This window comes from Glycine max, chromosome 14 (genome assembly GCF_000004515.6).
Source record: "Glycine max cultivar Williams 82 chromosome 14, Glycine_max_v4.0, whole genome shotgun sequence".
Classification (NCBI taxonomy): Eukaryota; Viridiplantae; Streptophyta; class Magnoliopsida; order Fabales; family Fabaceae; genus Glycine; species Glycine max.
This window is the reverse complement of record NC_038250.2, coordinates 40870221-40882349: the sequence shown is the minus strand read 5'-3', so window position 1 is coordinate 40882349 and position 12129 is coordinate 40870221. Positions and strand designations below refer to the sequence as shown.

Below are 12129 nucleotides of genomic sequence, written 5' to 3'. Positions count from 1 at the left end.
TAATCATAAGAGAAATTAGACTTCAAAGTTTAGACCTCATCCTACCTTCAAGCTCTTATCCATGGCTTCCTATAGTGGTGAGCTTGTTCTTGACTTATCTTCTCCTTGAAGTGGCATCTCCAATCTTCTTTCCTTCTTCTACATTCTGTTGCCATTGATCTTCAAGTAGCAAATGACTCCAGAAAAGAGTGGATGATAGCATTATTAGTAGTCTCTCTGCCTGGGATGAAACTACTCTGCATAGGGCTGGCCAAATTACTAAGAAAGGGTCTCAGTCTGTTCACAAGGACTTCAGAAATCAGTTTATAGATCATAAAACAGAGACTAATAGGTCTGAAGTCCTTCAAATGCTTGGCACCATCATTCTTAGGAATAAGCACAATCAAAATCTCGACATCTTTAGGATTAAACATACTTGTCTCAAAGGCCTCTCGCACTAACCTCCAAACATCATCTCCAACAGTCTCCCAAAACATCTTATAGAAAATAGGTTAGAAGCCATTTGGGCCGAGGGATTTATAAGATTTCATGCCCATGAGAGCTTTATAAACTTCCTGCTAAGTCACAGGACTCAAGAGGACATTAACCTTATCCTCATCAAGAGAGATCACAGGAATGGTGTTGTTAGTAGCTTGGATCCTCTTAGTATCACCAAAAAGGGAAGTAAAATAACTCATCGCTTTATGCTTGAGCCCCTCATCATTTGTGCATCACTCACCAGAAAGGAGGAAAAGGCCATTATTTTATTTCTTTCCACCCAATAATCATCTAAGCATGTAAAAATCTAGAGTTTTTGTTCCTCATATAGTCTCCTCTTGGAAGAGAACTCGCTCCTATTCCTTAGACAACTCCCGATATAGATTCCAACCCTTGATAGAATCAACGTTCTCCAAGTACTTCTCTAGGCCTTTGATCCTTGCCTAAAGCTCTTTCTTTACAGCAAAAGATACTCTCTAACACTTCCTTGTTAAAAACCAGTGTCTCTTCCTTCACATTATCCAGGGAAGTGAGAACATCATTAGCATATCTGTTCCAAGCATTGTGCACCATATGCTTGTAGTCATCATGAGTACACCAAGCTGCAATAAATCTAAAAGGTCTTTCACCACGAGATTGAAGGAAGCCCCTACACCTTATCACAGAGGATTATGATCAGAATAAGCTCTCTGAAGAACTTCCACCATCGCCTCTAGAAAATTCAACCTCTAAGTATTATCACAGAGGGCCCTATCCAATCTTTTATGAATAGACAATCCCGAGTTATTTTGCCTCAATGAAGTGTTTATACTTTATATACTTGCTTTGCTATCCCCACAAGAGGGCCCTATCCAATCTTTTATGAATAGACAATCCCGAGTTATTTTGCCTCAATGAAGTGTTTATACTTTATATACTTGCTTTGCTACCCCCACAAATGAATAGTAAATATTTTAGGGTGCCATTAATTTAGAGGATGAAAATAAAATAATATAGAAATGGAAGAGAATTTTTTAATTAAAGCATAGTGTAAAGATTTGTTAAATAAGAAGGGAGATTATAAGAAGGGAGATTTATATATATATATATATATATATATATATATATATATATATATATATATATTATCTTATAAAAAGTGTGTTAAAATAATATTTTTTAAAAATAATTAAATGTAATTTTGTTAACATTAACTTTGACGCATTTACTTTTAAAATAATTATTAGTAAAGTCTCAATTCTTAATTATTCAGTATGACTCAATATATGATTTTTCTTATATATAGCTTAAATAAATCGTGTAGAACAAACACATTATTTAAGATTAGTTTATTATTTTTCAGTTTATTATTAAGGTGAAGTTAGACTCAATTGAATGACTTAAGAATTCAATTATTAAAATAATATAAAAATATTAATGCTATTATAGTTGAGTCTTGATCTGAAGGTATTATGTTTTACTTATATAATTTGAATTACTTTCTTCGTCCTATTATAATTATTGTTAAGAATAAAATTATTTCAAAATAATTAATATTTAATTTTTTAATGTAACATTAATTTTTTTATTTATATCTTTTATATATTAATGATAAATTACAAAATCTAAAAATAAATTATATTTTCTTTAATCTATTATTTTTATTGGTTTATAAAACAACATATTACAACATAATTTTGCGACAGAGCGAGTAATTGAGTAACAATTACTAGTAAAAAAAAAATCATCTTCTAAACCTTTGTCTTAAATGTTAATTGTCTTGTCTCGAGCCCACAGTTCAGCAATCTAAGTAATTTTTTATTCACATACTTTAATAAAAATGTTGGAAATGAATTCCTATAAAATTGTAAGGGTGTCCAAGTTTGATTTGATCAAGTTTTAAAAAGTCATCTAAATTAAAAATAATAAAAGCAATACTCGTATATGATTTAGTTTAATTTAATTTAAATATATTATCTAATTTGAATAAAAAAATCATTCTTTTACAGTTCAGTTTGGTGGTTCTTCTAAAAAATTATATGACTTTTAAAATTATTTTAATTTTATAATTAATCAAATAAAGAAGAATATAATAATTAATCGAGTTATTATTAGTCTTTTTGAAAATGATATTCACATAATCATAAAAAATAGGTAAGCGATAATATATGATACGAGTATTTGTTGAATTTATCTGAATTCTAGTTTATTAAACATGTTTTAATGATTAATATTTCTTTACTCGTAAAATAGTATATTTTAAAACATATTAAAAGCTAACTTAATTGATGCAATCACAAGAGTAATACACTAATCATATGATTAAATCAGATTTAGCATGTGTTTGATTTAAAGAAACAAAAGAGATAAGAAAGTGAGAAAAGATGAAAAGAGATAAAATATTAAAATTCAAGTAAAATATAAAATTATGAAACTCACATTAATTTTTTAAATTTTCATCTCAAATTGACAGGAGAAAATTTAAACCCTACACTGCCTTAATTAGTAATTTGCAAATCCTTACTGGTCGAGTTCAGACGTCAAACCTAAAAACTGGCACGGAGCCAAGCATTAACACAAACATATCCTTAACAACCAAATTTAAATATCAAAATAAATAAATTGCTCCAAGAATTTGCCCCTTTTCCTTGGACAGAAAAAGAAAGGATTGTTCATCTAATAGTTTTAAATTCATGCATATCGATTTATCTTGTGCAACTTAAATATATAAAAAAATAAAACTATTATTTTCTAATATAAGATAAACCAAATATATAGTTAGCAATTTAAAATTTTAAAAAATTAACTATAAACATGTACATATCTATTCACGTGAATGTTTTATTAGAACTCAGTTGCCATTGTACGTCGTATATACACTTTAAAAAAAAAAAGTGAAAGAAAACCATCATCCATGTTACTTTACAAATAAAAATAAAAATATTAAAGAAAACCATACTCGACTACTGATAACACTTCTAAGCCATGAACTAAGCTCATAACAGAAGAAAAGAGTTCTGTAAGGGTATACAAATAGTAATTTGTCATTTGAAAACTATCAACATGCAACAATAAAGTTAAATTTTGTTATTTCAGCTTATGGGCACATAAAGCTTGAAAGTCGTATCGATGTTTACATATTACACCAGTTCAACACTAGATACAAACCGTAACATATAAAAGGCATATACACACATTGGATCTCTAACAATCAGCCACAGCAGGAACCACAGGCAGGCAGTGAACCTGAAAGTTAAATGGAATAAAAGCATTAGGAAACGAAAACAAGAAAGGCAAATTAAATATCTGACCAAAAAACCTTGCAGATAACTTAGACTTACTATGATCACGTCCCCTTATACTATCTAGCCCACGAACATTGTCGAGACCCCCACGAGGAGGGCCTCGTGGACCGCTACCACCGCCACCACCGCCGCCAGGACCTCCTCCAGGAGCACCGCCATCCCATTTCTTACCCACAGAACGTTTTCTGTACGCATCTGACTTTTCCATCTAAAGAGGGAAACATCATGAGCAATTGAGCATACATCAACATTCAATACAATAACCAAAATTCCTCAAAATTGCTGTACTATGAATCAAGAAACGTGTAAGTATTACCGAGAACATAGTTGCGAAAAACACGCCTATGAAGTTAACAATGGCCCAGAAAAAATCAGTGATTGTTTTAAGTCGCCATATTGATCGCTTTGATTTGACAACACCTGCACAAAATTGCATCGAGCTCCAGTTATTTATCAATATCAAGATACATAGCTGATAAAAAAATATCAAGAAAGAAATCATCTAAGGCCTAATTTCGAAAAACTTCTCAATAAAGAAACACTTATAAGAGAAGAAAATAAACAACAAAAAAATGAATCAAACTTCTTCCATATGTTAAAATCAACTTATGCAGCTCAACTCCGAAGTGTACAAGTTAATTTTAATTTATGAAAAAAATTTAATTCATTTTACCTTATTTTCTTTTCATATAAATATTTATTGAGAAGTTTATCTAATCAGGGGTTTAAATTCATTTTAACTTCTCATTTTCTTTTCCTAAAAGTATTAGGACTTATAACAGATTTTTCTTTTGGACCCACCACAACCAAAAAAACTGTCCACACATGAAAATGCAGTACAATATTCCTTATGTTTAGTTTTAAAGACACCTCGTCACAACTAGAAGCCTCAAGTATATCAAGCATCAATAACTTCCAACTACAAATTTGGCCATTTCAAGCAAGTTCTTTGCAGTAACAGGTTAATTATCATAAACTCTTAAAACTAACAACTAATGGAATGGCCAAATGCAAAGAGACAACGGCCAAAACAATGTAAAACAATTGATATCACAGAAAATATGAAAGAGTTAAGCAGTTTATGTAATATACATATTTAAGTCATCAGTTTCCAGCATTGCAAAGGGAAAATGAGAAAGGGAGGAATGAAAACTAAAATATAGAAATAAAAAAAACAGGGAAAAAAATAAAGATGTACAAGCATGAAATGGGAAAGAAAGATATCTCAAAATATTTTACTTTTAACCTTGAAGATAAGTATCCCAGTGCAAAAGAAAAGGAGTGCTCCATACCTCATATCTATATTTATGTTATCCATTACTACAAAAAAGTTATTCAATAATTTGATAACACATTATGCTTCCCCCCAAAACCCAACATAATTATGTCATTTACTCTTTTAGAATTACAAAGCCTCTGACAAAACATCTCCATAATTCACTCCAACACTTTCCAAATAATAACAAATGTATAAAGAAAATGAGAAGATTAGGAATCATTCTCGGCAATGGCAGAAAGATGTAACGAAAAAAGACAAGCTCGTGATTTACCAACGCCCCTAAAACAAATCAAAAGAAATTGATCAAAATTGAAATGACACACCCTTGATTCACCAACAATAACACCAAACAATCTCCTCTAAATGGTAGTAATTGTTATTTACTCCAGCACCTCCACTACTTAGTCTTCATTTTAGCAACCACTGCAAGCAACAGATACTATCTATGCATTACTGACAATACTTGTTACATTGGAGCAGAAGCAATGGAAAACAAGAAAGCTGTAAGCTATTAACCTAAAAAGAGAGTTTAAACTTGAAAACTCTCCATTAGTCTTTTCATGTCTTTGAAGTTACTGGTATACCAATAAAAAATGAAAACACTAGCCACAACCATTTTAAAGTTAAAATTGAAGACCCATCAAGGAATAGTTGAGCTCCACCAGTTCAGCAGAGGTAACTGGATCACTATGTTGCACGCATGCAGGTACTGAGTAGGTACGGTACCCAGAACGGATATAGAATCTGACAATTTTTTAAAAACTAAAGGTATGGGTATGCTATTAAATATGTTTTTGGTCCTTGTAAGTTCGTACTTTTTCAATTTTGGTCCCTGCAAAAAATTTTGTTTATTTTTAATCCCTGTAAGTTTGTGTTCATTAAATTTTGGTCCCTGTAAGCATGAAGGGAACTATAAATGAAAAAATTGGAATGTTAAAGGGACTAAAATTGAAAAAGCACAAACTTAAGGGCAGAAGATGATCTAATTACTAGTATGTAAGACATACCTAACTATATCTTAAACCACACCTAGTCTCGTTAAGACATACCTTAAACCATACCCAACTACACAGAAACAAATGTTTTATAAAAAGAATTTTGACAAGTACTTAATGCACCCAGTGTGTACTGGTACCCAGTACATATCGTATACAGGTATTGACATAATGAACTACTCATGCCGGCTACAAAGCAGGATCATCCTATTCTCTGAACATCAATTGATTAAAAGATTCCTGTTTTACATATCTGTTTCAGCAATTTATTTCTGCATGGTCAACCACTGATTATGTTTTGTTCAGCATTCCCACCATTCTATACAGAGTTAAGTGAGTTCACACCAGTCTACACTACACCACCATAAACCCAGGGTGATTATGTTTGTACTCGGTAAGAGTTTCAGCAATAAGGACTCGGGAGTGAAACTAATGGGTATTTCCAATGATAACTCTCAGAGGGACTTGATAATTTTAATTGTATTGACTATATAAGTTGATGTTCCTAACATACATTTTGAGATGAATGTAAAATCAGAACCGTTCGAAAATAATACGTGGCAAAATTAAAATTCCATGTAGATTAAGACGACTTTGCTCGATGATCTCGAAATTTGTTATATAAAATTGCAACACAAAAAACTGGAGAATCAGCGGGATAAACACGTTTAACATTAAAAAGGGGGCATTCCATTAGAAAAGTAAGAGAGAATTGTTCTCTGATAAAAAAAGGGGCATCATCATACGATTCTCAAATTATAAGATTTTGGCTATCACGGAAAGTCAGGAATACCGAGATTTCAGAATTTGGAAGTTTGTTTTAAAAATTAAAACAGATCTTATAAAAAGGGTTGGATTTGAAAGAACAGATAATGGGTTCTATAAATTCAAGACCACCGATGAATCAGAAGCTGAACCAAAACGGTAAAAGAAAAAAAAAAAGTAGATTCAAGTCCACCGATGAATCAGAAGCTGAACCTAAACGGTAATAGAAAAAAAAAAGAAGAAAAAAAGATGAAATTGACAGGAATGAGAATTGAGAAGAGAAAGATACCTCGCTCAACGTAAGCCATGGATCAGAGACGAAGATTGCTGCAATTTAATTGAAAGGGGAATTGGGAATAAGGGCTTCAATTTGTTCTTATTAAATAGGCACATTCAATTCAACGTTGTTCTAGACTCCGAGTCAATTCTAGCCCCTACGCGATTTTCAGTATTGGATAATGAAAAACCACAGTGGCAAGGCCCATTCGAGTTTGGGACGGGCCCGTGGGTCGAAAGAGTGCCTTCCCGCAGCCCGTATTCTCTCTAGAGTACCACTTTATTTTATTTTTTTCTTTCCTATAAATACTCATATATCATAACACTTTATATTAAATACTATTGCCTTAATTATAATAAGAAATAATAAAAATATTTTAAATAATACTAGATTATCTTGAAATAATAAATTCTTCTGTTGTTGTTATTATTATTATTATTATTATTATTATTATTATTATTATTATTTAAAAATGAAAATGGATAGAAAATGTGCTTTTAAAAAGTGAATTCAGTATTTAAAATCTTTTTATTTTCCAAAATTTTCTTCTTCTTTTTCAATGATTTGGATTGGATAATTTTTTTTCTTGTGTCAAAATATGAAAATGTTCAATAATACTATTCATATTGAAGCAAATGGAAACTACTTCCAAATGTAGAAAGTATTCATAAAAAACAAATGAATAAAAGAAACCCCACCCAAAATCTAATTAAGGCTTAGATTCTCAGTGTCCATATTATTAGGAGATCCCATAGTCTCATTCCTTTCCTCCACGTGAGGTTGAATATCTGCCATCTCCACCAAATTAGAGTCAGCACCTGTTTCCCATCCCACTTAGGTGAGTGCGTCCTCCTTTTTTTTTCTAGACACAAAGGAACCCATTTGATCTAGAGCTAGACTCGCATTGAGCACCTCTAAAGGAACCTTTATTCTTCTCATCAAATCCAATAAATGCTCGTCTATGCCACCTCGAGGGTCATAATCCTTAGGAACTCCCTCCTTGCTATAATTTCCTTTCTCCAAACGTGTGGCCCTTCTTGACTTGAGAAATGGACGTGTCACTATGACACTAGGTACTCCCTGGGCGCCTTTCATCAAATTACCCGAATAGGTAACACCTTTATCCTTCTTCTTTTGTGTCTCTTATTTTTTGGTTTTCTAGGGAGTCTGCTTATTTTTCTCTGCATGGGGATCACGTACCCTATCATTAGTATTATTCTTGCCTCTGTTTATGGCACCAACATCTTTATTCCTTCCGAATTCCTTGGCACATGGTGGGTCCGTAGTCAGCAGTTGATCTAAAGCATCAACCCTACACCCGCCTCCAAAATTTGCACGGGGTCATTTTTTTTCAGATTAGGCGTCATTGTATTATCACCTTATTTTTTAAAGTCTTCTTAGCCACCATTCAAGTCCTAACATAGGAGATTTAATTTCAGTTGCAATCTCATTAATCTCACCAGATTTGTCTACAATATTTCCATTAATAGTGCAATCATTAACAGTGAAGTCAACCCTAGTTGCCTCCTTCGCCACACTAGTTAGCTCCACTAGCTTTTCCGTTATCGTTCCACCACTCGCACCCACCACCTGTTGCTTTCTTCACACCCTCACTACTACTCTATTGGTCTGCACATTGTATAGATTTATGACCATATTTTCCCCACTTAAATCAAATTAAGTGGAGACCTTCATACTCTACATAATACGTGTGCTCTCTAGCTTTAATCCTTGACACCAGTTGCTTCTCCGAGTCGACTTCCACATAGATTCTTGCAAATTTCCCACGTGGCATAAGTCTGTCAATCTTAAGAACTGTGCCTAACATGGATCCTACCCTCTTTAGGAACGTGTCATGATAAAGCTCCACAGGTAGTCGAGGGAAACAAACCCACACCGCGATCTTCTTTGTCTAAGAAGATTTCTCAAGGAACGCCGATCTCCATCGCTGAACGACAATGTAATGGTCATGCAGCAACCATGGTCCTTCTAAAAGAGCATACTTATAGTCCTCCTCCGAAGTAAACTAGACTAAAAAGTATCCATCCGACATGTTAATGATTCGAATCTTTCCAGCTCTCGCCCAGATATGTTGAAATTTGGCTTCAATTATCTTGACTCCAATCTTCTTCCCTAGCACATAAACCACCAATGACCCCTTCCAAGGTGCACACTACTGTGCAAACTCCTCATCAGGTATTTGAACAACCGGACAAGGGTTAAAAACCTATTTTCCAACATCCTTTTTCTCCCCATTATTCTCCACCATGTCATCTTCTTCTCCAAATTAAGATCCTGGCCCCCATGACCCTGATATAAACCTGTAGTCAGAAGAGAATCCATATATGACTTATCATTCGCACCATTGCCTTTCACTCCCTCGCTCGTTTGAAACTCGAAAGGTGTCTCAGGCACCTTATCTTTGACCTTCTTTGTAGCCTTAGATAGATCATCCTCCCCCTTCCCAGGGTCTGGTTCTAGAACCCGGGTTGTATTCTCCAAGACCCCTTCCGCACTCTCCAAAACCCTAACAGAGTGTTCCACCATAAAGGGTGGCTAGTAAAACAGTGCCACGTTTGATGAAAGACTTGATTAGTAAATACCATTGGTATTATAGGACTGTTCAAGACTAGAGTTAGTGACCAGAAAGCGGATTCAATTATAAGTCATTTCGGTCTTGCCTCTTGGTATAAGGTTTTCTGGTGGCATATGGATCCTGTAGGATTCATCTTTGGTGGATATTGTGGTGTTGAGTGAGAGTATGCAATGTGTTCATGCGCAATATTCTCCATGAGATGGTTCGAATTAGTATATGGTTTCGTTTATTCATGGTAACCCAAATCTGGAAATTCGTATGGGGCTTTTGGCTGATCTTATACAGTTTGTAATAAGCATTCACATCCCTTCGGTCGCTCTAGGAGACTTTAATGCTTACAATTTCGTGTCTAAGAAGAGTGGAGAAGCTCCCCCTAACCAGTCTACTATGTAATTTTATAATGAGTGTCTTGGTAGTTGTCGGTTGGAGGATTTGGGTTTCAAAGGTCCTCTTTTTACTTGGGAGGGACGTGGTGTTAAGGAGATGTTAGATTATGCAGTTGGGAATGAGTTATGGAGGTTTGGTTTTCTTGACTCTACTGTGATTCATCTCCTATTCTTGAAATCTAACCATAAGGTTATTCTTTTACGTACAACCCAGGATAATTTTGTTGGGGGTGTGAAGCCTTTCAAATTTCATGCTTGCTGGCTTGTGAACAACTCTTTCCATGATGTTGTTAGGGGAACATGGAATGGTGCACAACATTATTTGGCATAAAGTTTTTAAACTATTATTATCACCTAATCTCTAAAATCCAAGCCTTGTACAACATTATTTGGCATAAAGTTTTTAAACTATTATTATCACCTAATCTCAAGCTTGTTAAGAATCTAGCTTTCATGCAAAATTCAAACCTTTCATATTTTATGCCAAAGGACCCGCAAATTTAAACCTACCTATATTTTGTATCCTTTTACAACTCAGTAGGCCTTATGATTGGAATTTTTCTAAGTTTTACTATTTTTGAGTCAGTTTGTAGTGATGCATTGATGGGAAAACATTCACATCAGCCTCAACTTTGAGCAAAACTATTCGCAACTCCTAAGTGGAACTTAGTTCTATTCTATATCCTCTTGCAATTGCATCTATTCGCCTATGATATTCTGTTCTTGACACACATTTGACACTATTGACAGGCTGGACAATGAAACTCATATATATATGGTACTCACTAATTCTTTGCTTTTTTCTTTTTTGTTTGTGAACAATTCATATTTTATTGAAAATATCTGGAAGTTGGTAACCAGACTTTATTCAATTTAATGATTTTGATGCCTTTAGTTATATTTGTGTTGTAATTAATAAATAATTGGTTCTTGTGTGAACGCCAAGTGTTTAACACAGTTAAATTAAAATTATCTACTTATCCTCTTTTGTTGTGTGTATGTGTGTTGCACGGGAGGAAGAAATAAAATTGAAGCCTATGCTTACATTTGATTGTGGTAAGTTCTTTCTTTGGCATTTTCTCATTCGGGTGTAATTGTTCTAAAGACCAAACTTATAAATGGAACTTCATCTAATGACTTGATGTTTATATGAATTGATTCTTTTGCTTTATTAAAACTGCAGCTGAACTGATAAATGATTGATGATTATATAACCATAGGCTTACAATGAGGTGAGTGGTGAATGATAATATTTGTGTTACCTTCTGGCTAGTTTAATTAAGATTTAGTAATTGTTACAAAATTTTGGAATTAAAACTGCTTGTTGTTTTCTTCTTTCCTTTTTTTAAAAGAATAAAATCATCAAGTTGGAGAGCAAAAAGTTACTATGAATTTGGAGGATAACGGGTCCTCCATAAGAAAACAGGTTTAAAATAAAAATAACTAACAAAAAGAGAGAACATCAATGGAAAAATGCTGCATAATGTCTAATCTCTCCGCAGTTAGGGGAACCCCCTTAAAAGATCGCTTGCTTTATACACCAAATAGAAGCCAATCACCAAATATTGTCTCTAATCTTCTGTTGAGTGAAAGAAACCAAAATAAAAACTCATGATTAAATAGACACACAAAAACATGTAGTTTATCTGTTTTTGCACTTCCACATGTCTTCTCAATGAATTTATTATATAATCTACTGTCAAAAGTTCACATAATCTTTTTTTTGTGCAAACATAAGCTGAAATTAGAGAACGTGATTGGTGCAATGTGGTCACTTGTCATATGGACACTGCCCAGGCATATGTTTGGAGACATCAAAATTTTGTTCTTGGTGAGCATATATTGAATCCATGCCCTGAAAATCCAACACCTGTAAAGGTTAGGAATTCCACTTCATTCAATATTTTCTGTTTCCTATGCTTATTTTAGTATCTATTTTGTGTTCAATCACTAGAGAAGAAGATTGAACAGCTTAGTAGTGAACTTATATTCATTTACTATTTTCATTGCTGAATTTTGACCAGGGTTTATAATGTAAGTCTCATACGAGACATTAGGTACAATTATATT

At 33.4% G+C, this 12129-nt stretch overlaps 1 protein-coding gene across 2 annotated transcripts; it reads right to left on the bottom strand.

Moving 5' to 3' along the window:
* Window positions 1–3419: 3419 nt before the first annotated feature.
* On the bottom strand, window positions 3420–7221 carry LOC100500441 (uncharacterized). Of its 2 annotated transcripts, XM_006595455.4 has the most exons (5): window positions 7090–7221; window positions 5364–5463; window positions 4078–4181; window positions 3798–3969; window positions 3521–3702 (listed from the first exon to the last, which is right to left on the bottom strand). In XM_006595455.4, the coding sequence occupies exons 3-5, from the start codon at window positions 4084–4086 to the stop codon at window positions 3668–3670; spliced, it is 216 nt and encodes a 71-aa protein (XP_006595518.1). In that variant the 5' UTR covers window positions 4087–4181; window positions 5364–5463; window positions 7090–7221; the 3' UTR covers window positions 3521–3667. The 2 variants fall into 2 exon arrangements, with proteins under 2 accessions (NP_001238143.1, XP_006595518.1); NM_001251214.2 differs by lacking the exon at window positions 5364–5463 and having other exon boundaries at window positions 3420–3702; window positions 7090–7151.
* Window positions 7222–12129: the final 4908 nt, after the last annotated feature.

Excerpts from the sequence above, each read along its gene's own strand:
- LOC100500441 (NM_001251214.2), bottom strand. Across the intron at positions 3,970-4,077 it reads TTTTCGCAACTATGTTCTCG|ATGGAAAAGTCAGATGCGTA; the intron begins GTAATACTTACA and ends TTCCCTCTTTAG. Across the intron at positions 3,703-3,797 it reads TATAAGGGGACGTGATCATA|GTTCACTGCCTGCCTGTGGT; the intron begins GTAAGTCTAAGT and ends TTTAACTTTCAG.